The 25,779-nt window shown below is 45.1% G+C and overlaps 1 protein-coding gene across 1 annotated transcript in view; it reads left to right on the forward strand.

Moving 5' to 3' along the window:
- LOC149289184 (gamma-aminobutyric acid receptor subunit beta-3-like) overlaps positions 1-25,779 on the forward strand; it is an 84,917-nt gene that overhangs the window by 52,556 nt on the left and 6,582 nt on the right. Inside the window, exons 5-6 of the mRNA XM_089490819.1 lie at positions 8,848-8,930; positions 20,621-20,758. Of these exons, the coding sequence (XP_089346945.1) occupies positions 8,848-8,930; positions 20,621-20,758 (221 nt within the window). The remainder of the gene's footprint in view (positions 1-8,847; positions 8,931-20,620; positions 20,759-25,779) is intronic.

Raw genomic sequence — 25,779 nt, forward strand, 5'->3', positions numbered from 1 at the left:
GGAAAGACACAGACACAGCATAGATCCGAAGACAGAAACTAGGCAGGATCCAGAGCCGACGAAGGACCAGAAAGACCCGCCAATGTCCCCTGGAAGGTAGAGGAACTAAGAAAGTCTTGCCAAGGCTGCCACTTCAGGCCATTGGCATAACCGAAGCCCCGAGAGGACATCACCAGATCCTCCATTTGACACAGAAAGTTAACATACGAAAGCCAAGCAGAGATCGGAGGAGTAATAGGTTGCTTCCAAAACCTAGGGACAGTAGCTCTGGCCGCGTTAATCAGTTGGATAGCCAGAGAGCGCTTATAGGATCCCAGACTCGACCGTGTATGATGCAGGAGGACAACCTCAGGGGTGAGGTGGAGAACCGGATCCACGACCATCCGAAGCACCGCTTCAACAGCCACCCAGAAGGGCTGCAACAGAGGGCAGTCCCACCATATATGGATGTAAGTGCCGACGCCCGTACCACACCTCCAACACTGCGGCGGAACATGAGGCAGAAAATGGTGAAGCTCCGCTGGAACCTTATACCATCTGGTAAGTAATTTATAAGACGACTCCTGGAGTTTAGAGGAAGTGGCTCCCTTATGGATGAGAAGAAGGACCTTGGCCCAATCTTCAGCATCTAGGGAAAGACCCAAGTCCCTCTCCCACAGGCCAAAGAAGTATGGCTTAGCCTGAGAGCGGTGCGCCACGTACAGCTTGTACAAAGCAGATAAAAGGTGAGAGTGCCGAGCCTTGTCAGCGCAAAGTAGTTCAAAAGGAGTATAAGGAGTCACTGGGTCATAAAGAGGGGAAAGCGCCGCCAGGAAATGTTTAAGTTGGTGGTGCAAAAAGATGAGATGAAAAGAAACCGGAGTAGCGAGGGACAGAGAGGATACCGAGCGGAGCCTACCATCCAGATACAGATGGTGAAGCCGGAGAACCCTCCCACCCTCAGGCAGCAGATGACTAAGGACACCACCCCCCACACCTGGGGGAAAGGCCGGGTTGGAAGAGATCGGATACAAATGCCCGGGGGAACCCAACCAGCCCAACCGCATCAAATACCTCCGAAGCACTCGCAGCATGGGAAGGAGAGTTGGGTGGTGACATATCAAGGGGCGACGGTGAAGGTCTGCCAACCAGGGCACCGCCGATATGTCCGCGTCAAAGGAGGACTCCTCAATATTAACCCACTGTTTAGGAGCGTGGGATGCCCACTCCACCACCCTCCGCGCATGGGAGGCGATCCAATACCCCTCAACATCCGGGAGGCCTAAGCCACCACGATCTTTAGGACGAGTTAAATAATTAAAGCCCAATCTGGGGGGACGTCCAGACCACACAAATTTAGTGAAGGCCCGACGCCAGGCCTTAAGATAAGCCCTGGGGAGATAGACAGGGAGGGACTGAAGCAAATATAAAATTCTAGGGAGGATGTTCATCTTCAGAACCCCCACCCTACCAAACCAGGAAATGTGGGGGAAAGACCAGCGTCTAAGGTCCGCAATGACCGAAGATAGCAACGGGTCAAAATTAACCTTAACCAGGGTAGAGAGATCCGCCGGAATACGAACACCAAGGTAAGTCAAATACTCGTCCACCCAACGAAAAGGAAATAGCGATTGAATAGAAGTTTTCAGGGAGGAAGGGACATGAGACCCCAGAATCTCGGATTTTTTAATATTAATCTTATACTGGGATACAGTATGGAACCGTTGAAGCTCGGCCGTGACATGCGAAAGGGACGTAAGCGGATCAGAAAGCATACATAGCATATCGTCGGCATAAATAGAAAGCTTATATTCAGTCCCCACCACCTTAAGGCCAGCGATATCACGGTTCGAACGGATGGCATTGGCAAGGGGTTCCATCATCAAAATAAATAACAAGGGAGACAAGGGGCAACCCTGCCTCGTGCCGTTGGCCAACAGAAAGCGCTCAGACAGGACGCCATTAACCCTCACACAGGCCGAGGGAAGGGCATAAAGGGCACGCACCTGATGGATAAAGCGAGTACCCAGACCCAACCGCTCCAAAACCCGAAACAAGAAGGCCCACGAAACTCTGTCGAAGGCCTTCTCCGCGTCAAAGGACACCAAAAGAAAGGGAGCCTGCCTATGCTGAGCCTGCGCTATTAAGTCTAGGACCTTGATTGTATTGTCCCTGGCCTCTCTCCCAGGGACAAAACCCACCTGATCACTATGAATCAAATCGGGAATAAGGGAGGAAAGCCTGAGGGCTAGAATTTTCGCCAAAATCTTAAGGTCATTATTGATCAAGGAAATTGGGTGATAACTGCCACAGAGTTCCGCGTCTTTGCCAGGCTTCGGTATCACTGTGATGTGAGCCACATTAGAGTGGGGATCGAGGGAGCCTCCCACAGCAAGGGAATTTGTCATAAATCAACTCACCCTCTCCCCGGTTCCAGCGTCGGCAGGTCTCGGCGTCGGGTTTCCTCTCAGCCTCTGCTCGCTGACACAGACACGAGCAGAGGCTGCGTGCAGGCACGCCCCCTCCACTGCCGGCAGAGAGCAGCAGGGAGGAGGACGCGGTCCCAGGTTGCTATGGAGACGCGTCCACTCCCTGCTACTGCTGATAGACGCCGGCAACGTAGGAGTTGTGTCTCTCAGTATGACGTCATTTTGGCGCCAAATTCAAATTATAAAAGCCCCTTCCACTGAGAGATCATTGCTCAAGTATCAAGCTATTACTGCCTCTGTACCTAAGCGTTCCTGATTGATTCTACTAGTGTACCAGATCCTTCCTTCTGATTTTTGACCTACGTTCCTTGCTGCCTGCCTCGACCATTGCGTGTGACCTGACCTTGTTTTTGGATTATCGTTTTTGTACCTCGCCACGGACTTTGTGGTTGCCATCTGCTATTAGGAACCATCTACCTTTTCGGCTCACGGGTCAGCCGTGATAGAATTAAAGAGAGAGACCATATGCGGTCCGAGGACTGAGAAGAACTTCTTATAATATAGGGGAGTTAACCCATCCGGGCCAGGACTTTTACCCTGGGGGGAGGACCGGAGGGCCCTGTCTACCTCCTCCAAAGTGATGGGTGAATTAAGGCTTTCCCTATCGGAACCCGAAACGCGTTTCATGAGGTGGTTAGACAAATACTCATCTATAAGCGACGCGGTATGAGGATCAGGTTCACGCCCCTGGGAAATGTTATAAAGCTCCCGATAGTAAGTCGCAAAACATGCAGCAATGTCCTTCGTGGTGTGATGCAAAGAGCCCTTGGCATCTCTGATTTTGGGGATATACAACGCAGCTCTCCTGGCACGCAGTGCTCGGGCAAGAAGTTTCCCGGGCTTGTCGCCCAGTTCATAAAAGTGCTTCCTGGTAAGAAGATAATTTCTGCGTAATTTAGAATCTAAGAGGGTCGCGAGCCGGGACCTGAGCGCCTGGAGCTGTTCCAAAATCTCGGCAGACAGCGAAAGCTTATGTTGAAGCTCAAGTTCCGCTATCTGACGAGACAAAGAAGAGAGCTCAGCCTGGCTAAGTCTCTTACGGCGCGAGCCCAGTCGGATAAGGTGTCCCCTAATAACGGTTTTATGGGCCTCCCAGACTGTCGAGAGAGGGGTGTCGGGGAGGAGATTGTCCTCAAAGTAGTGTTCGAGATGCGACAGGAGATCCGCGACGCTCGTAGGATCATCAAGCAAGCTCTCATTGAGTCGCCAGCTCCAGACCCTCGGGGGGAGTAATGGTAAACGTAAGGTCAGGTGCACCGGGGCATGGTCACTAAGAGTCGGAGACCCAATAGTAGCGGAATGGATATAGGAGAGGTGGTGGTGGGAAAGGAAAAGGGAGTCAATACGAGTATATCTATTGTGGGGAGGAGAGAAAAAGGTGTAATCCCGCGAGGAGGGGTGAAGGACCCGCCACGCATCTACTAGCTGGGCCAGAAGGAGCATACGTTTAACCCGCTTAATTTTAACATATGAGACATGGGAAGTCCCTGCAGAGCAGTCGAGCCTGGGATCCAAGACCATGTTGAGATCGCCCCCATATATGGTAATGCCCTCCTGAAAGTCGGCCAGTTTAGAAAGAAAGTCCACTAAGAAGGGGACCTGATCCTTATTAAGAGCATAAACTGTAGCTAGCGAGATTTTATGCACCCCCAAAAAACCTTTGAGCATGAGTCCTCTACCCTCCTCATCCCTCCACACATCGAGAAGGCGAAAGGGGAGAGATTTGTGAAGCAGGATAGCCACGCCTTTAGTTTTAGATATAGGGGAGCTGGAAAAAAACGCCGTTTGGAAGCACCTATCCTGGAGTTTAAGCTCCTTAGAGCGGACAAAATGAGTCTCCTGCAAAAAGGCAATTTTGGTGCGAGAGGAGTGCAAAACATGAAACAATCTAGATCTCTGCTGTGGCTTGTTTAATCCCCTCACATTGAGGAAAGTGCATGTAACACGAGTGTCAGACATACATACCCAGCATTAGAAAAAGAAGCAGCCATGAACAGGGTACTAATACGTCCATAAAAATAAACAAACAGAAACACATTGGTAACCAGATAAAACAGAATAAACAGAACAGGGCGAACAAGTGCCCGATGGAATCCCATCGAATCGTGAGCCAAGTGACCAAGCTAGTGGTCAAAACCCTAGGACCCCGTCCCGTAGGGCAAGGCGGGTAGGCTCTGGTGGGGGATAGCATGCAAGATGCAGTGTAAATGTGTAAAAAGGAAGAGAAAGAGGTGCAGGAGCATCCTCTCCGTAAAGGACAAATAAAAAAAAATAAAAAAAATTAAAAAAAAAGGTAAAAAAAATAGCCACGACAGGGAAATAAGAACTATGAACATGGGAGTGTGTGCGTATAAAGGTGACAACCGAGGATCCAGGCCCCGGACAGGTAAGCATGTGGGAAGCATCCCAGAGACCACCATAGAGAGAGGGGGCACAAAAGCAAAGAAAGGAAGACCCCAGAGGGGAGAACGTGTGCGTGTGCGTGTGTGCGAGGAGATCGAGTAAGTGTGTAATCATACAGCATAGGTATATTCGAGGTGCATAAGACGGGGATTCGAGAGGCGGCTACAACAACAGCAATTTCAGCAATGGAAACACCCATGACCCAGAGAGGCGCACAAGTGGGTGCCGCAACGACACAAAGACTAATATACCGTCCTCCGTCCGAGTGCATACATCGGCAAGGTAAGTAAGCACGACGCTAGGCAGTCATACCAGACGGTCATGGAGAAAGATAGTCGGAAACATCCAAACGGGGAAAACAGAAATGTGTTCGAAGCCGCAGCATCAAGTCCAGGAGCAATCCACATACCCCGCATAACGAATAGCAGGAATCCAGAAGGTGGCCAGCCACGGGAAGAAAAGGAGTCTAAGCATTCGGTAGCTTCTGTCTCTTGGAGCGACGCGACCCAGGAGACCAAACCTTAGCGGGATCCCGGAGCAGAGCAAGGGTTGGGAAGGCGACCTCCCAATCCGGGATAGTGAGATGAGGTAGACCAAGATCCCGGAGAAATTGGGGAACGTCAGATGCCTGACGAATGGTGTAAGAATCGCCATCCCGACGAGCAATTAAAGCAAAGGGGAAACCCCATTGATACGGTATGGAGGCCTCTCGAAGAGCAGCGGTGAGCGGTTTCAAAACGCGGCGAGTCTGCAAAGTAGACGGGGAGAGGTCCGGGAATATGGAGATGGAATACCATCCCAGGTAAGACTTGGCCGCTGTCTGCAGGCCCGTAAGATGTTTTCCTTCAAGGGGTAGTCCTGGAGCCGGCAGATGATGTCCCTCGGCGGGGCGCTAGCGTCGCCTCTAGATCTTAAAGCCCTGTGAGCCCTGTCAAATAAAATTGGCGTGTCGGCGGGCCTCTGCAGAGCATCATTAAAAATCATGCGAAGCGTTGTAGATACGTCCGGGATCCCCCTCACTCTTAAGTTGTTTCTCCGACCACGATTGTCGAGGTCCTTGACCTTGCGAGCCAGGAGACGAAGCATGGAGGTCTGGTCGGTCAGCTGGGAAGAGAGAGAGTCCACCGTGGTGACGATCTGCACATTGTCGTGCTCGACGGCAGCCACGCGGTCACCTAACTGGTGAACATCCGACTTGAGTTCGGCAAGCGCGTCGCGGATACCCTGCGTGGCTTGTTCAATTAAGGGCACCATTTCTGCCCTCGTAGGCAGGAGACGCAGCGCCTCTTGTAGGGTAAGTTGCTCGGGGAACGGCGTATCAGCACCAGAGTCCTCAGGGTTATCCTCATGCGAACCGGCGGGAGACGGCGCCATCTTGGCAAAAGAGTCCCGGGAGTCATGGTCCGGAGCCGCTTGAAAGAACGCCCGAACTGAGGCAGCAGTCTGTCTGTCCCTGTTCCCCTGGGTTCTCGGGGTCCCGGGGACCTTGTTGTGTTTGCCCATGTTGCGATTAAGTGTGGCGATCACTAAAAGTACGGAGAGGGTCCCGCAGAGCTCGAAGATTATGCGACCATCTTGTTTGGCTGCTAGCCACGCCCCCTGCAAAATATTTTTTATTGTGAAACAAAGAGCATAAATATTCACCTCCTAAAGTCAATACTTTTGTTGAGCCACCTTTTGCATCAATTACAGCTGCAGGTCTCTTGGGGCGCGTCTCTGTAAGCTTGGTACATCTAGCCACTGAGATTTTTGCCCATTCTTCAAGGCAAAACTGCTCCAGCTCCTTAAAGTTTTATGGGTTCCGTTGGTGTACAGCAATCTTTAGTTCATTCTTAATTGGATTGAGGTCTGGGCTTTGACTAGTGCATTCTCAGAAATTTAAATATTTCCCCTTAAACCACTTGAGTGTTGCTTTAGCTTTATTGCCCTGCTGGAAGATGAAATGTCACAGTCTTAAATCTCTGGAAGACTGACACAGGTTTCCCTCAAGAATTTCCCCACATTTAGTGCCATCCATCATTCCTTCAATCCTGACCAGTTTCCCAGTCCCTAGTCAGGGGGATGAGAGATGTTGGGTTTTGCCAGACCTAGCATTTTTCTTGATGGCCAAATAGCTCAATTTTAGTCTCATCTGACCAGTACCTCCTTTCACATGTTGGGGAAGTTTCCCGCATGCCTTTTGGCGAACAGCAAAGGGGTTTGCTTTTTTTATTTTTAAGCAATGGTTTTCTGGCCACTCTAATATTTTGCAGCTCCTTCAGAGTTATCTTTGGTCTCTTTGTTGCCTCTCTGATTAATGCCCACCTTGCCTGGTCTGTGGGTTTTGGTGGGCGGCCATCTCTTGGCAGGTTTGGTGCCATATTCTTTCCATTTCTTAATAATGGATTTAATGGCGCTCCATGGAATGTTTAAAGTTTCAGATATTTATTTTTTATAACCCATCCCTGATCTGTACTTCTCCACAACTTTGTCCCTGACCTGTCTTCATGGTGCCACTTGCTTGGTGGTCCCCCTTTCAAAACAGGTGAATATACACTGAGATCATGTGACAGATCATTTGACACTTAGAATGTCAGGTGGACTTTAACTAATTACGTGACTGCACACACCACTTTTCCATCATTTCGCTTTAACAATTTGGACTATTTTGTGTATGTCCATTATATGAAATCCAAATACAAATCCATTTTAATTCCAGGTTGTAATGCAACAAAACAGGAAAATTCCAAGGGGGGTGAATACTTTTGCAAGGCACTGTAAATGGACTCCTGAGTAACCAGCACCTGTTGACATTTTGGGGGTATGGGGGGCAGATTGTTTTGTTTGGCAGGTTGCATACACTTCACCTCATGTTATGAAAGAGATCCATGTTTATACAGATTTTTGTGCACAAAGTATAGTATATTGTGCAATCTTACATGTATAATCATTTTCACAAACTAATTAGTGATAATATGTTGAGTTTATTAAATATACTGTTTTTTCATCCTCTTTTTGGAGTCAATGCAGGATATATTTGATTCACCCACGTATGCACGTTTGTAAAATTCTATAAGAATGCAAAAAACAGAATGTTGCAGAATGTTGTAATACCTTTTTTATACCCCAAACTACTATAAAATTCTATAGATCAATGCATTTCAATGCATTTATTCTTATTCTATGAATACAGTTCATTCAACAGTAATGTATGTTGGGGTTATGAGATTGTGCTTTTAAGGTGGCTTTTATCCTGTTATAATAATGCACTTGCTTATTTGCCCATGTTTCAATTCTGGCTGATATGTACATGAACACATATCAACTGGTGCTTCAAGGCATTATTTGAACAATATCCACCTCAGGCAGTCTGACTTCCTTATAACCAGTGAGAAAACAAAAATTAAAGAGTTTATTCTAAAACTTGACCTTTATCAGTAATAGATAAAAAAACTGAAATTATGGAGGAATGTCAGGTCCTCTGGACAGAGTATTCTATCTATCAGTAATGGGAGTTAAGTGTTGTATAATACTCCAATACTCTACTAGTGTCTTCAGTATTGCTATCCATTATGCTCTCTCCCTAAATAAGTAAGCCTGCCCTTTGAAAACACAGACTAGGAAATGTATATCTCAATAACCCTATTTTATTAAATAAGTCCCTAGCTGTGACTCAAATGGTACAGTCGGTTTGGTCAGGGAAGCAAACGTCAATGGGATCCAAAGCGCAGAGATTTAGAAGTCCCCAAATTACTGTTTATTGGTTTCTTCAAAAGGGGCTCGTTAACACTGTTAACATCAATGTTACAACTTGTGCACAATGCACATGCGTTACAAAAAGTTGTAGTGCCCACCCACGCTTTCAATCCTAAAGTTGTTAGAGGGTTGGAACATTTATATTTATAGAGGAGAGACAGATTTTTGATGGGTGCTGGTTTACTTTAATATATACAAATGCATCAGATTGTCAACCTTTTTTTTTTTTAATTTTTTGTAGGATCACTACAACAGCTGCCTGCATGATGGATTTAAGAAGATACCCTTTAGATGAGCAGAATTGTACTCTTGAAATAGAAAGCTGTAAGTATAATCTAATGCATTCAGCATCTGGAAAATATCTATTGATTTAAAAAAATTTAATTTACAAAAAGATGGCCATGAATACTGATAATCAGAAAAAAAATATTAATTCATTAAAATATCCACTTTAACCCCTTCGTGACAAAGGCTGATTTTACTTTTTGTACCCTTCGTGACAATGGCCGTTTTAACATTTCTGCGCTGCTCGTGTTTAGCTGTAATTTTCTTCTTTCCCGTTTACTGAACCCACACACATTAGATATTGTTTTTTTCAGGACAAGAAGGGCTTTCTTTAGATGACATTGTTTTGATTGTATCATATTATTTACTATTAAAAAAAGTATAAAATATGGTGAAAAATTTAGAAAAAAATGACTGTTTCTAACTTTTAGTTGAAAAATCTTTTACTCATCTATAAAAGGTAATAAAAAAACCTGCTAAATAGATTCTACTATTTGTCCTGAGTTTAGAAATACCCAATGTTTTTATGTTTTTTTGCTTTTTTCTGCACGTTATGGAGCAATAAGTACAGGTAGCGTTTTGCTATTTCAAAGCCATTTTTTCCAAATCTGGTAATTGTTCCCCCCATGTGCCATTTCGGGTATCTTTGAAGCCGGCCAATGCAATTTACCCCATCAAGTCATATATTTTTGAAAACTAGACAGCCCAGGGTATTCCAAATGCTGGTATTTTAACCCTTTCCAAGCACTTATTCTACCATCAGCCTTTGTCAAACTTTATGGTAGTAATTTTTTTGCATTTGTTTTTTCACACACATTTTACTTTAGGTATGAATAAACAGGTTCTGGTATATGTCACTATCAAAAAACACCCCAATATGTGTTTAGCAACATCTCCTGAGTACAGCGATACCTCACATGAATGATTTTGCCTGGCTGTTTGGGGGCAAAAGGGCCACATTTGGGGCATGGACATTTTTCAATGTTGAACTTTGGCATTTGGGGATCCACTGCCCATGCCCTATTTGGTACATCTTTGAGCCGGGCCATTTCAGTGTGCCCAACAAAACCATATATTTTTGAAAACTAGACACCCCAGGGTATTTTAAATGCTGGTATTTTAACTCTTTGCATGCACATATTTTACCACCAGCATGTTTTCAAAGTTTGCAGTAGTATTTTTGTGTGTGTATTTTTCCCACACACACCTACTTTATGTATGAATTTACAGCTCCTGGTATATGCCGCTGTCACACGACACCCCAATATGTGTTCAGAAACATCTCCTGAGTACAGTGATACCCCACATGCATGGGTTTGTCATTTTTGGGGGGAACTAAAAGGCCACATTTGGTACGTGTGCATTTTTCTAATTGGAAATTAGATGTGTGGCCATCCTTCCCCCCGTGTTAATTGGGACCTTGTTGAACCCGGCCAATTCAATTTACCCCATCAAATCATACATTTTTTAAAAGTAGACACCCCATGGGCATTTAGTATGCCAGTATTTTAACTCTTTCCATGCGAGAATTGTTTTAAGCTAATATTCTAATTTTAGGACTTGCTCACAAAAATATATTTTTTATATATATATTTTTTTTTTTTGCCTTTTTTTTTAACATTCTTTTTCAACTTGAAGGTTCCCCTGATAGTGACATCAGTGGGAAATTATTTTTACATTTTACTGTTTTTTTACTATTTTTTTTCTAATTATTATTAATTTTATTTTATTTTTAATTTATTTTTTCTAATCACACTGTGATTAGAAAGCTGAGCTCCATTGACTTGCATGGTTGAATGCAGTACCTATATTCAACCTGCAAGTGGAGCCAGAGTTCTCTAGAGGGTCTGGAGACCGTCTAGCGAACTTTTTAGACTTTATTGTTTTTCTGTATTGAATTTTCCCGGACTGCCGCCATCTTGCAGATGGCGAAGATCACCGGCAGCTGCGGCTGTGACCGTTCTCCGGAGCGGTCACAGTCCATCCCCAGGTAAGTGTTTGGTGTCGCTGGATGCCTCCTGATCGAGGCATTCCAGCGACACCATTTAAGTTTAGGAGGCGATCGTTGATCGCCTCCTAAACGCTTTTAAAACGGGCGTCCGCCGCCATACAAAGTATCGAGCGTCGAGGCATTACAGCAACGCCGTTTCGGTGCAGAAAGCGAAAATAGATCGCTTTCTGCACCCATTTAATGACGTGCCGGTCCTGGCACGTCATTTGTCATTATCGACATGAATTTCCGTGACGTGCCCGGACCGGCAATTGTCATCAACGGGTTAAATTCTACTGTACCTATTAAATTATTATTACCCAGATCTGGCAGGAGCATCCGCCACTATTTCCTCAACATGTATAAGTTGGAGAAAAAAGAGCCATTTAAATACCTTATAGAGTAGAGTTTGGAAGAATATTTCAAAGATGGAGAAATTGTTAAATTCCTAAAAGTTCAGAGGCTGGCAACATGTAATTTTATAAAGTTTTGCTTCACTGGGAACTGGTGTGAAGTCGAACCGCCTTTCAGTAGATCTTGTAGAGAATACTGCAGTGTGGGAGTTTAAGCATGTATGGAATAATATTATGAGACAATGGACATAGGACAAGGCCAAGAAGGTGAATTGTGACATAGTAACAAATCTTACCGTATGATGTATCAAGGTTCCCCACATCCATCACTCATGTCTTTACAGTTGGGCAACATATACAGAATAGGTCCAGCAACATGGAAGGCCTTTTGGAACAGAATAGAATAATATTGATTAAAAAACTGCAAATGGGCCAAAAACGATTTGGACAAATTTTTCGGTTTGTTTTTGGACGTTAGTTTTCAGGCAACAAATTTTGGTTCGGATGAAAAACTGCCCACATTCACTCTCATTCGCTCTCGCTCTCTCACACTGCCACTCACTCTCTCACACTCTCATTCTTTTTTACTCTCTTTCACATTCTCTAAATGTTTCCCTATCTTCTTTGCCGACCAAATTCGGTAAATTTGCAATTTGTACAAATCTGAATGCATAAGTCTAATAATTATACACTTGTCAGTTCCCTAATCCAACAAAAGATTATGTGCAATATGGCTGGCTGGTATACATGCATACCTGGGAACTCTCTGGTTTAGGCCTTGAGAACTCCAGGGGAAGTGCTACATCTACAGTTCTCCTTGTCAACACCCAAATCCTCCGCGTTGCGGAAGCGGGATTCCTTCCCCTTTTTCATTTTAAATGGGGGGGTGTTTCCCTGAGATGTCAGCAGGAACACCCACTGATGGCAGCAGAAATGCCCACTGACATCAACGGGACCACCTATCAACGTCAGCATGACCGCAGAGGTAGGCTCTGTGTAGCTGGAGCCCACAAGTTCCCTTGTGTGCATACATGTCTTATTAGCTTCTCTTACTAATATTTTCCTCCAATAATTGTGGCAGTTTTCCTTTAAAGGAGTTGTGACTTTAACATTATTAAAGTGGCAGGTACATTAACTTGGCACAAGGGAATAACATGGTTAAACTCTGCTAGTGCTCTATAAATTAAATGTAATTGTAATAATAATAACAAATAGGCCAGTGTGAAGCATGTAGTAGGTTGATTTTTTTTTGTTTAAATCTTTTTATTAGCAATGGTCACAGAGCAGAAATAAACAACAGGTAACTCAATAGTCGTCCGAGCATTGAACATAGACATCTCGCGCCTAAGGGCAAAAACATACATGTAGTGCATCAGAAAATACAACGCGCCAATACAGACAAGGCCCCCAGCAGGCAGCCTTGATCATGGCAGAACATGTCGGATACTCAATAATGGATCTAGAAGGACCAACCATAACAGAATACGACCATGGGTACAATGTTGTGACACCAAGGCAATTTTCTAATTTTATACAGAAGTGTCGAGAGACCACCTCTGAATGAGGGAGAAGAGACTACGAGGAGAGAGAGAAAGAGTGAAGGGAGGGGGAGAAGGAAGAAAGAAAGGGAAAGAGAAGAAAAAAAAAAACAAAAAAAAAACAACAACAACAAAAAAACAAACACATGTCTCCAGGGACCTAGAGGCGTAGAGCAAAATGGACTCCAGCAGGGTCCATAAAGGTAGATATCCAAGGGTCCCAGATCGCCTCGAATTTGGGCACTTCGTCTCGCAGGGTAGCAGTCATTTTTTCCATGGTAAAAATATGCCAGATGTTAGCGTTAATTTCCCCCTGAGAGGGGGGAGAACCCTTCCAGTGTCGGGCTATGGCTTGTTTTACTGCCGCACATATACGGTGGATAAGACGAGAAGCGGAGGGGGACAAAGAGTCCGTTGTGTCCATGAATAATAAGGCAAGCTCTGGGGACGGCGCAATGACAACTCTAAGCGCCCGGGACAACATGTCGAAATAGGAGGACCAGATCGGACGAAGGTGGCCACACGTCCACCAGGCATGCAGGTAAGTACCAGGCTCTCCACAATTCCGGAAACAGCTGCGGGTGCTCCCCTGGGTCATACGCGAGAGTCGCACAGGTGACAGATACCAGTGGGCCATGACTTTGTAAGACCTTTCACGGATGACCGTGTTAGCGGTGAGCTTGTGTACTTGTACAGCGGCCTCGTCCCACGTTTCTTTAGGGATTTCCTCCCGGAGTTCTCTGTGCCACAGGGCTCTGTAAGCCGGCGGCTGAGGATGGAGCACGGACACAAAGTGAGCATAGTGTAGCGATATAGAGCCTCGGAGGCGTTTGCGGAGCAGGAAGCGCTGTTCAAAGGCCGTGAGGGCCGAGAGATCTCCGGCACGAAGCAGTGACTGAGCAAAATGACGCAACTGCAGGTAACGAAACAATTCCGTGTTGGGTACACCGTTAGCCTCCTGGAGTTCCTGAAAGGAGAGCATCTTATTGCCTTTAGCCAACGCTCCTAGCCTGGTCAAGTCCGCATCCCGCCACCACCTGAATTTGGCCGCTCGTACTCCGTCTTGGAAGAGGGGATTGTGCAACAGGGGCGACAGCTGGGATACAGCACCCATGAGGGAAAGCTTACGTCTCCACTTGCGCCAGATGGTGAGAGTAGTGGTAATCGCCGATAAAGTAGGAGCCGCCGGGGGCCCCAGAGGATCCAGCCAGGGGACCACATGGATGTCAGAGCAAGGTATAAATCCCCCTTCAATGTCGATCCAGGGAAGAGTACCCGGAGGAAGGGACCACGCCTCCAGTTGAGATATCCTGGCTGCCAGGTAATACAGATAAAAATTGGGAACCGCCAGACCTCCAGATTGTTTCAGTTTATACATAGTGGATCTGTTGATCCTCGCTCGCCTCGAACCCCAGATATAGCGGAAAACAGATGCTTGAAAAGAGTCAATCTCGTCCCGTTTGACTGGCGATGGTAAGGCCCGAAAAAGGTAGAGGAGTCGGGGCAAGAGGGTCATTTTGACAGCATAAATACGTCCCATCCAAGAGACAGGGTGTTGGGACCATCGTCGAAGCTCCTTCCGAAGGGCTGTGAGGAGTGGTGGAAAATTAGTCCTGTACAAGGAGTGAAAGTCATTGGTGAGGTAGATACCCAGATATTTTAACCTGGAGGGTTGCCATGTGAATTTGAAGGAAGACGCAATAGACGAGCGGACCGGATCTGTCCAGTTGACATTCAGCGCCTCACACTTGGTTTCCTTAATTTTATAGCCGGAGACCCGTGAAAACTCGCGGAGGGTGCTATAGAGATTAGGAAGAGACACCACAGGGTTTGTAAGGGTAAGCAGGACGTCGTCCGCAAAAAGGCTTAATTTGTACTGAGCGTCCCGAACCACAATTCCCGTAATATCCGGGTGTTGTCGAATAGCCGCAGCCAGTGGCTCAATACAGAGTGCGAACAGGAGCGGGGATAGAGGGCACCCCTGCCGGGTACCATTCCTGATGTTGATAGGAGAGGATTCACATCCCATCAGGGCAATCGCGGCGGACGGTTGGTCATAGAGCGTACGGACACTCCTCAGGAAGCCTTCATGAAAGCCAAATCTCCGCAAGACCTCCCACATATACCTCCAGTCGACCCTGTCGAAGGCCTTCTCGGCGTCCAAAGCCAACAGCAGCGACTCTTGGTTGGTAAGTTTGGCGACTTCAATCAAGTCCACTATCCGGCGAATGTTATCCGGGGCCTCTCTATTGGGAACAAATCCCACTTGATCCGGATGCACCAAGGAGGGCAGGACAGCTCCCAGGCGAGTCACTAGCAGCTTTGCATACAGCTTGATATCTGCGTTGATGAGGGATATGGGGCGGTAGCTACCACAACTAGCGGGGTCCCTCCCCTCCTTGTGTATGACGATAATTTTGGCCATCTGCATTTCCCGAGTCGGAGGTACCCCTGTGAGGAAGACATTGAACATGGAGAGCAAACGAGGCAGTAACTGGCGTTGGAATTTCTTATAATAAGAGCCGGGAAGGCCATCAGGCCCTGGAGCTTTAGAAGCCTTGAGGGAGGCAATGGCATCACGGAGTTCCTCCTCACTGAAGGGCTCGCCGAGTCGCTCCATCTGGGGCACCGAAAGCCGGGGCAAGGATACCGAATCCAAAAAAGCATGGAGGCGAGACGGGTCCTGAGCTGTTAGGGGGGCCTTCTGGCCATCGTAGAGGCTTTGGTAAAAAGACGCAAATAGGTCCGCTATATCGCGGGGGTGGAACCAGCTGTTATTGTTTGAGTCAATAAGCTTCGAGATATTTTGTGCCTTTCTCTGGGAACGCAACCTCCTGGCCAGCATCGTGTCTGGTTTATTGGCCTTTTCAAAGAACCTCTGTTTAGTGGCATTCAGCGAGTACACTACTTTCTTGCTAAGGAGAAGGTTCAATTCCCCTTTCAGCTGGATCAGTTCGCATAGTGCAGCTGCATCCAAGGAGTGCTTGTGCGTCGCTTCCAAAGCGCTCACTCTGTTGGTAAGGGACGTTATGGCTTCGTGGCGTAACTTTTTGCGGCGTGCCTTAATACGTATGAAGGAGCCTCTAATATAAGCTTTATGTGTCTGCCAAATCAAAAGCGGGTCCATGTCAGGGGTGTCGTTAAACGCAAAAAATTCATCTAGGTCGCCCGAGATTTCCTCTAGCACCGACGGATCTGTAAGTAGAAACTCGTCCAGTCTCCAGGGCCTGGAGCCCGAATGCCAGTCTGACAGGCGATAGATGCACTCAACAGCTCCATGGTCAGACCAGATAATAGGGTGGATCTTCGAAGACCGGACAACATTAGCCTGATGCTGGGCCACGAACAGATAGTCAATTCTCGAGTAGGATTGGTGAGGATGCGAAAAAAAAGTAAAATCCAACGTCCACGGATTAAGGAGACGCCACACGTCCACTAGAGCCGACGTCGTTGCGAAGTCTTTGAGATGTTTAGAATTGAGTGGAGGATGGACCGGCAAAGCAGGGCCCTTTCTGTCCAAGTGAAGATCCCAAAGCGTATTAAAGTCACCTCCAACAAATAATTGATGACCTCGCAGAGGCAACAGAGAGTCAGCGAGGGTGGAGTAAAAAGAAGCCGCCGAAGTGGAGGGGGCGTAAACGTTAAGAATCGCCGTCGGCTTATTGTGCAGGAGACCCGTGATAAGGAGAAATCGGCCCCATTTATCTTTCTTGGTTGATTGATGCTGAAAGCCCACTGACGGTTTGATAAAAATGCTGACTCCGTTCTTCTTCTGTGAGGGGTGTGTGGCATGAAAGTGGGTACCAAAACACTTACCCCAATACTGTGGGAGGTAAGAGGAGCGTAGGTGAGTTTCCTGCAGAAGAACAATGTCAGCATGAAGTTTATGATAATAGGTCATCGCCAGTCGCCGTTTTTGAGGAGTGTTGAGCCCCTTGACGTTGTGGGATATAAGCTTCAGGTCACCAGACATTTAACCCGGTAGGAGAAGGCTGAAGAAGGCTGCCTGAAGACACAAAACAAAAAAAAAATAAATAAAGGGGAAGGGAAGGGGAAAAAGAGGAGAACAGAAGAAGCAGAAAGAAGAAAGAGACGGAAGAACAAAGGTCATACAGCACTCAACATGATGCGCAACAACAGATAATGGGCTAAGCTGTATGCGACGGTTCAACCTGGCCATCAACCCCCTGCACCGAAGCGTCGGCGGTAGTAGAGGCATAGCGCCAGACTGAGTGGAGACCCTCAGCGGTCTTAAAGGGGAATTGGCGGCACGAACTACCTCAATGGCCTCCTTGGCCCTGTGTAACTGGTGGCTACCTCTAAGCAATGAAGTGCAAGTGTGTGCTAGAGGAAGACAAATGTGTGTACAAAAACGCAGTCGGACACCGAAAATAAATGCCGATAACGTAAAATGAAAATAATAAAAATGCGATATCCCGATAAAGAAACAAGAAATCATACAAAACTAAACTGGCGCAGACCCCAATAGCAAAGCCACCCCGATAGAGTCTTGCAAGCATAGCCATATTATAGAGTCTGCCCGCTACATCGCGGTGGACGAAGTTCGCATCAGTCCATGACCCCCCATACCGCAAAGGATACCATAGGTGCGGATAGTCCCAAAACGCTGCGGGGCGGCTGGGGATGGACGAAGTGCTGGAACGACGAGCCGGCAGGAGAAGGTGTCCAGACCGAGGGCTGTCGAGGGGCTATGCGATGGCAGGAATGTAGCTTACTTCCTCCAGACGATCAGGGTGGCCGAACCCGAGGTGAGCAGGTTTGTAAGAGAACCGGAGCAATCCGTAACCTCCGATCCGAAGGATGACGTGTAGCGGAGCCTGGAGAGAGCCTAGCCTACGGGACTGCGCGCGTGGAGCTCGGGACATCCATCCAGTCGGCAGTCGCGATGGGCCCACGGTCTTGACGGCTTCGTTTCCGGCTGGATGTTAACGGGGGAAGGCCCAAAGAGTGAAGAAACTCCACGGCCTCCGAGGGGGCCTTGAGGATGTAGCTGGTACCCTCCTTGAGGACCTGGAGCGCGAAAGGGAACCTCCATCTATAGGGCACACCGTGAGAGCGTAGGTGAGCCGTGACAGGGTGGAGAGCTTTGCGCCTTTGGAGCGTTCTGGGCGATAGGTCCGCGTAAAGTTGAAGCTCAAAATTATCCAGGCGCAATTGCACAGACCTAGCCGCCCGCATGATGTCCTCCTTGAGCGCGTAGTCACGCAGCTTGACAATAATGTCCCTGGGGTTGTCAGCCGTCTTGGGTTTAGGCCTCAATGCCCTGTGGATCCTATCCACGGCAACGTCCGACAGCGGAACATCAGGCAGGAGCTGTTGGAGAATCCGATGCAACACCTCATCGGTGTCTTGGTACGTCTCCGGGACACCCCGAATACGAAAATTGGGACCTATTCTCCAGATCTTCTTGGGCATCCTGTAGTATGTCGATTTCATGGCGTAGGGCAGCCACCTCAGTTTCCAGCAAGTGTTGCCCGCTTCTGAGGTCAGTATGGGTGCGCTCGAGTACGTCTGTGCGGGAGCCAATATCCGTGATATCGCGCGTCAATTGGCGTAATTCAGCGTGGATGTGATCCATCAGGTCCTTCTTGACCGACAAGACCAAATCTTTAAGTTCCTCCACGTCCCTTTTAGTGCAGGAAACCGAGGCTTCATCGTCGGCTGGGCCCGACGCCGCCATCATGGAAAGCGCGGGAACTTCGGCCGCAGGTGTCTTCTTTTGGAAGATGGCTGGTACTGTCTTCCTCTTCGGCAGCTTACGAGAGCCCCCAGTCATGCCGGGTGTCTCTGCGAACGGAGGCGGTGTAGAAAATCGAGGTAGGTAGCCGTTATCAGTGCTAATTGTAGGGCGTCGTGGAGGAGCAGGTTCACTGCACGTCCATCTTGGAGCTCGGCCGGCCACGCCCCCGTAGTAGGTTGATTTTAAAAGCGTTTCCATAGCAACCAATGGAAGGGTCCAAACAACAAAAACATTCCATTGGTGACTTTGATGATACAATCGCTTTTCAGTGTTTGCACAAGTATCCCTTTTTTATATAAAAAACAGACAACGGTTCCAAACAAAATTACATTGCTAGCCCATATTCACAGTTCCTTCACCGAATTACCCTTTAATAGACAGTGGCGTCGGCAGCATGCTGTGTCCCTCCCCAATTGAAACGCCATCCTTTTTTGTCCAGCCACCACGAGGAAGTGAGAGAATAAATGATTGTATGAATGAATTGTGTGAATTAAAGTGTGAATTAGTGAAAGTGAGTTACTGTAAAAGTATAATTGATTTGTACAAAGGCAAAGATGGCACAAGCAGAGTGTTTAAGCATTGGGAACCAAGATGGCACAGGCATGGTGTTTATAGGACAAAGATGGCACCGGTAGCGTGTTTATGGGACCAAGATGGCACAGGGCAGGCTGTCTGGTGACAAAGTTGACTCATGCTGGGCTGTTGGGACAAAGATGGCAAGTCCTATGTGTGTAATTTGGGTGCTGGTCAGGTTCTATGCTGGCAATGTGGATGCCAGGGCTGGCCTTTGGGGTATGCAACCTGTGATCTATGCTAGTAATTTAGGGGCTTTTATCTATACCTTTAATGCTGAGTTTTTATGTGAATTCCAGTTGATCTATACCTGCAAAGCTGGGTTTGGTGTTATTCTGTTGGTCCATATCTGTTATGCTATGTTTCCATACATTATTTATGTATACCTGCAAATATAGGGTTTGATCAACCCTTATTCAGTTGATCAATCCTTATTCAGTTGATCAATACCTGCAGTGCTGTCTCCGTGTGTTGTTTATTTGATCTATACCTGAACTACAGGGAGTAAGTAAAAGAGAAGTGTGGTTTAGTGAATGAGGGGACAAAGGGGCTCTGGGGATGAGCCCCTTTCTAATCTACGGTCCGTGTGGCAAATATTTTTTTTTGTGAGTGGTAGCGGAGGGAGTGATTTCATGCTAGGGATTGTGGAGCGGGGCCCAAGGAAATGCTTTCCTGGGTCCAATTTTTTTCAATATAAAATATATTGGCGACAGGGTCTAATATTTATATATATCGGCAGCAGGGGCTGATATTTATATATATTGTCAGCAGGGGGTAATATTAATATATATATTGTCAGCAGGGGCTAATATTAATATATATTGGCAGCAGGGTCTAATATTTATATATATTGGCAGCAGGGTCTAATATTTAAATATATTGGCAGGAGGGGCTAATATATATTGTCAGCAGGGGCTAATACTTATATATATATATATATATATTGTCAGGAGGGGGTAATATTAATATATATTGGCAGCAGGGTCTAATATTTATATATATTGGCAGCATGGTCTAATATTTATATGTATACAGCAGCAGGGTCTAATATTAAACAATAAAAACTAACTGCCAGTTCAGCTGTTATTTTGAAATCATATTTCAATCATGGTCTTTACTTCAAAGAGATAAGTACATATTATGTAGTTAAAAATGCATGCATATATATATATATATATATATATATATATATATATATATTGTATAGTCGGCAATCTACTTACAGATTAAAAAATGGTCACTCAAGGAATTTAGCAATTTTGGAATTGGATAAACTCCCTGCCCTTCACCAGTTCTGTGGCTACCATAGAAACTATATACCTCAGGCCTTTAAACGCCATGACAAAGCCATTAAGCATGGAAGCGTATAATACAATAAAAAAGATTTATTCCTCATTGGAAATATTTTTTTCTCAAATGCTTTGTCAAAAACATACAGAAACATGTATGAACTGTATGAACTGAAAACAGATATATGTGAAGCGACATTACAATTGACTTCTCTTCCTTTGCAGATGGATACACAACAGATGACATTCAGTTTTACTGGAGAGGAGGTGATAATGCTGTCACTGGTGTTGAGAGGATTGAACTTCCACAGTTTTCCATAATGGATCATAGACTGGTGTCAAAAAATGTTGACTTTGCCACAGGTAAACTGCTTATTTAATATTAAGTTATGTGTATATTAACTTCTGTATTAATAATTGAAAGGGACACTCCAGCCATCTCATGCACTTTAATGTATAAGATAGCTGTGTGTCCGATTTTCTTTTGTCCCCCTCACCCTTGCAAATGCAAGGAGAGATTTGCTCTGCATGCATTTGCCCCTTTCTGTGCATTGGCTATGCAAGAGTCCTGGGAGATATTTAACAAGATTCCCTGTGCAAATGCAAAGAAAGCTTTCATTGATTTCAATGTGAGAGCTTTCATGGTATTGATAGACTGCAATAAATTAAAAACAATAAAGCAAAAATGTGACCACTGATGGACTGTTGTGCTGCAGCTCCGGGTCTGCAGCTTCTCCTAGATGTAACTTAGCAATTGAGGCATGTGGGGCAAAAAATTATGGCTTTATAGGTACCAAACCACAAATAAATAGGTTATATTGCCTCTCCAATCACGGGCCAGCAAATATTTCTGCATCAAACTAAAAACAACATAAAATACATTTATTTCACTAACAAGTGGGTCTGTGATATAAACACATTATACATGAACACACGTATATATACACTAATCAACCATAACATTATGACTACTGACAGGTGAAGTAAGTAACACTGAGAATCTCAGTATTATGGCACCTGTCAGTGGGTGGGATATATTAGGCATGCAAGTGAACATTTTGTCCCCAAAGTTGATGTGTTAGAAGCAGGAAAAATGGGCAAGAGTAAGAATTTGAGCGACCTTGACAAGGGCCAAATTGTGATTGCTAGATGACTGCAGCTCTTTTGGGTTGTTTCAAAAGTGGAAAAAAGAAAAAATGGTCAGCCTGTGTCAGGGTGACAGGGGCCGGTTCCAAATTTTTGCTTCCTTGGACCCCTTTTGATAGGTATTGACCACTGCAGACCGGGAAACAACCAAAAAGAGCTGCAGTCGTCTAGTAATCACAATTTGGCCCTTGTTATTGACTCATGTGATGGGCGAAGGCTGGCCCATGTTGTCAAGTCCAACAGACGAGCTACTGTAGCTCACATTGTTGAAAAAGTAATGACCAGTCAGGGTTCGCCTCCTGACCCCTGTCTACTGCCAAAAGTGACTACAATGGGCACGTGAGCATAAGAACTGGACCACGGAGCAATGGAACAAAGTGGCCTGGTCTGATGAATCACATTTTCCTTTATATCACATGGATAGCCAGGTGCATGTGCATCACTTACCTTGAGAACATATGGCACCAGGATGCACTATGGGAAGAAGGCAAGTCGGTGAAGGCAGTTTGATGCTTTGAACAATTTCTCCTAGGAAACGTTGGGGCTTGCCATTCATTTGGATCTTACTTTGACGTGTACCACATACATAAGCATTGTTGCAGTACATGCTTTTATGGACACAGTATTTCCTGATGGCATTGGCCTTTTTTTTATCAAGATAAAGCGCCCTGCCAGAAAGCAAAAAATGTTTCAGGAATGGTTTGAGGAACACAACAAGTTCAAGGTGTTGACTTGACCTCCAAATTCCCCAGATCTCAATCCAATCGAGCATCTGGTCTATGGAGGCCCCACCTCGCAACTTACAGGATTTAAAGGATCTGCTGCTAACATCTTGGTGCCAGATAACACAGCTCACCTTCAGACCTCTAGTGGAGTCCATGCCTCAACAGGTCAGGGCTGTTTTGATGGCAAAAGGGGGACCTACACAATATTAAGCAAGTGATCATAATGTTATGACTGATCGGTATAGATCATATAGATGCATACACAAGAATATTTCATTGCATAATGGGAAAATTGTCCACAGAAATCACATCACCTGGATTGTAGAGAGATAATGTAGTGTGTCATATTACAATATATTTTGGCACAACACATTATTATCTGAACTACTGGCCAATATTGCTTTTGTTGTACAATTTACACTGACACTGCAAATTCCTCACAGTTGATCAGCTTGTGGAATCCCTTAATGAACCTTCAATTAGACTCACCAAAGTCCAGTAAGTAATTAAGTGACCCACTGCTATTTTTTTATTTCTCCATTGACAATGAGAGTAGTTGATATTGTGAAATGAAACAAGTAATTAGAAGTCTGGTGAATTGAGCTCTTCGAGGGAACTTACTGAACAAGGATACAACAGAAATTAGAGCAGAGGACTTGAGTCCGGGAGTTGCTAAGTGAGGAATACTTTACACTGGAAAAATAATCACTGCAAAGTATATTTGTATGAAGCAACATTAGGAGCAATAGACACAGCTGAATATGAAGAGTCTTGCACTTTTCAGGACATTTTCAAATTTAGTTTAAAGAATTTGTGATCTGTACACTTAATCGTCTGTCACTCCTGGTATTTTGAAGGTATTTGTTGTTTATTAAAGTTTATTCATGCTCTTTTTTTGTATACCCTGCAAAGAATAATTTTTCATTTTAAAAATGACAACTGCTCCAAGCGCCAAGACCGTAGGTGTACACTAGTAAAAATTAGACTTGTGCATTAGTATTCGGACGAACATGTAAACGAACACGAAGGGTGCGTTTTCGTTGTTCAGCCTGAATACCCAAGAAAGGAACATGACGGTGGCAAAACGTACACGAAGACACACAACATGAAGAATCTTCGTGTTCGTCTTCGCTAATCTACTAATCTCCCTGGTCGCTTCCCCATCTAGCTTACCTCTCTATGCAGCATCGCAGGGGCTAACAGGAGCTGAAATAGGTCGTTCGTACGCTCTAAAGGCCGCTCGTACGGACCTTTAACTCCTGGAGCTGGGAGAACACCCAGGCGGAGTTTCACCGTCAGGAGTTAAAGGTCTCTACGAGCAACTCTGTTGGTCACTGGCAGGGAGCTCCTCTGCCAGGGAGACCAATGGTCTCCACAGGCCGAGTTTCACCGTCAGGAGTTAAAGGTCTGTACAAGCTACTCTTTTGTCACTCATACAGATCTTTAACTCCTGGAGCGGGGAGACCACTGGTCTCCTCAGCCCGAGTTTCGGCACCAGGATTGTAAAAGTCTGTACGAGCGACTCTATTGGTCGCTAGCAGGGGGCTTGTCTGCCATAAACCAATGAAGTGCAGGTGCACTTCATTGGTTGATGGCAGAGGAGGCCTCTGCCGGCGACCAATAGAGTTGCTCATACGGCTATTTAAAATCCTGACACCAAAACTGCTGCGTAGTGCGTACCGCGTTAACCCGAATTAACCCTGTAAAAAAATGAAGAAAAAAAACCAACACGAAGAATGTACACGAATATTCGCCTGAACCAAACACAGGAACAGGTGAATATTCGTGGAATACAAAGATTTTTTTCCCCACGAAGATGAACACGAAGACAAACACGAAGAGTTAGCCGGCGCCCAAGTCTAGTAAAAATGTACAATTTCAATCTGTAAAAAAAACTAACAATACTTTTTACAGGGATAAGTGCTTTTTCACAAATCAGTTTCACACAAGCAGGATTTGCCCACTCAGAGACAAAAGGATGTTTCTCATACCAGCTGTTCTATTTATCCACACTGGTTTTTGTGCTTAATTTCACCCTTTGCTCTCCCTCATCTTGCATAAAAATCTAAAGTTTGGGTTTATTTGACTAAATGAGTGAGAAAAAAAGAGACTACATTTTTTTTTCATGGATAATTTTCTATGAATTATTACAATGAATGTTGTTAATATTTCTTTTTGCTTAACAAATAAGCAAACAAACTTTATTTAATGCCCCCACTACATGCCAGAGAATTTGAATAATAGATGATTCTTGAAGACACTACATGGAAACCATAGCATTTGTGCCAGAATAGACTGCAGTAGATCATCCAACAAATGCTATGTAATTAAATATTTACCTGGCATACACGTAATAAAAGATAAATGCAATTCAGATTACATTCTACAATTATAAATAATACATGACTAAACCCAGAATTAATCTCCCTGTTTCCTTTCCATTTATACTAAATAGGGGATTTTGTATTCAGACACTACAATTCCAAGTGTATACGATCTGTTATATTATCTTAATCTGTAGTAGCTTTTTATATGGCATAAATTTCATGTAACACTTGTTTCTAAGCTCAATCATCGTTTTGTTTGTTTCTAATTGAGGTCTTTGGTGAGTCAGTTGTAGGTGTAGGAACATATAACAGTGAGTCAATATAAGGGTGTGTTTCAACCCAAATATGACCAGTGTGTTGTGACCTGCATTGGTAAGAATGAGGTCACAATATATACTTTCCCGTTCTGTAAACTAAATCTCACTTTTATTATTATTATTATTATTATTATCTAGCACCATCATATTCTGCACCACTATACATTGGGTAAACAGGTCATAACAAGTAGTGCATCACATAACAATTTGAACATACAAAAACAAAAGGTGAAGAGATCACAATGTAGAAGGAGGTGGTGACCAAGCCACACGTGTATTTCAGCATAAACCATGATTCAACAAATACACTTGTGCATTTGGATTAATACAAAATTAAAAAAATTTTGAAAAAAATTTCTACAAATGTCTGAAAACAAGGCCCAAAGGAAACAAAAACAAAGAAAGCTGAGAACATTTTTTTACGTTCCTTCACTCTCTCTTGCTTCTGCTTTCATGTCTCTGCTTTTTCATCTCCTTCTCCACAGCTCTACTTCTTATTCTACACAGTTTTGCTCTTCTTTCCTTCCATTTTGCTTCTAGTTCCGCTCTCTTTCTTTCTGTTTTTTTTCTATTCTCATTTCTTTCCCCCCTCTCTTCTCTATCTTTTCTCACATCTCCTTTCACTATTTTTGTTTTCTCTCCTCTCATTTCCCTCTTGCCTTTCCTGTCTTTCAATCCTCTCACATATTTTCTTTAACATTATTATCTCTCCTCTCTTCTACCCTTTTTCTTTCTCTTTTTTCTTTCTTGTATTTTCTCTCTCTATTCACTAAATAAAGCATTTTAGCTATCATCGGTAACCCACGCCCATGGCCAGAACCATAACCATGCTCTATCCACACCTTAGACACAACCTCTCAAATAATGTC

This window comes from Sceloporus occidentalis, unplaced genomic scaffold (genome assembly GCF_023333645.1).
Source record: "Sceloporus occidentalis isolate IW3139 unplaced genomic scaffold, rSceOcc1.0.p SCAF_47, whole genome shotgun sequence".
NCBI classification, from domain to species: domain Eukaryota; kingdom Metazoa; phylum Chordata; class Lepidosauria; order Squamata; family Phrynosomatidae; genus Sceloporus; species Sceloporus occidentalis.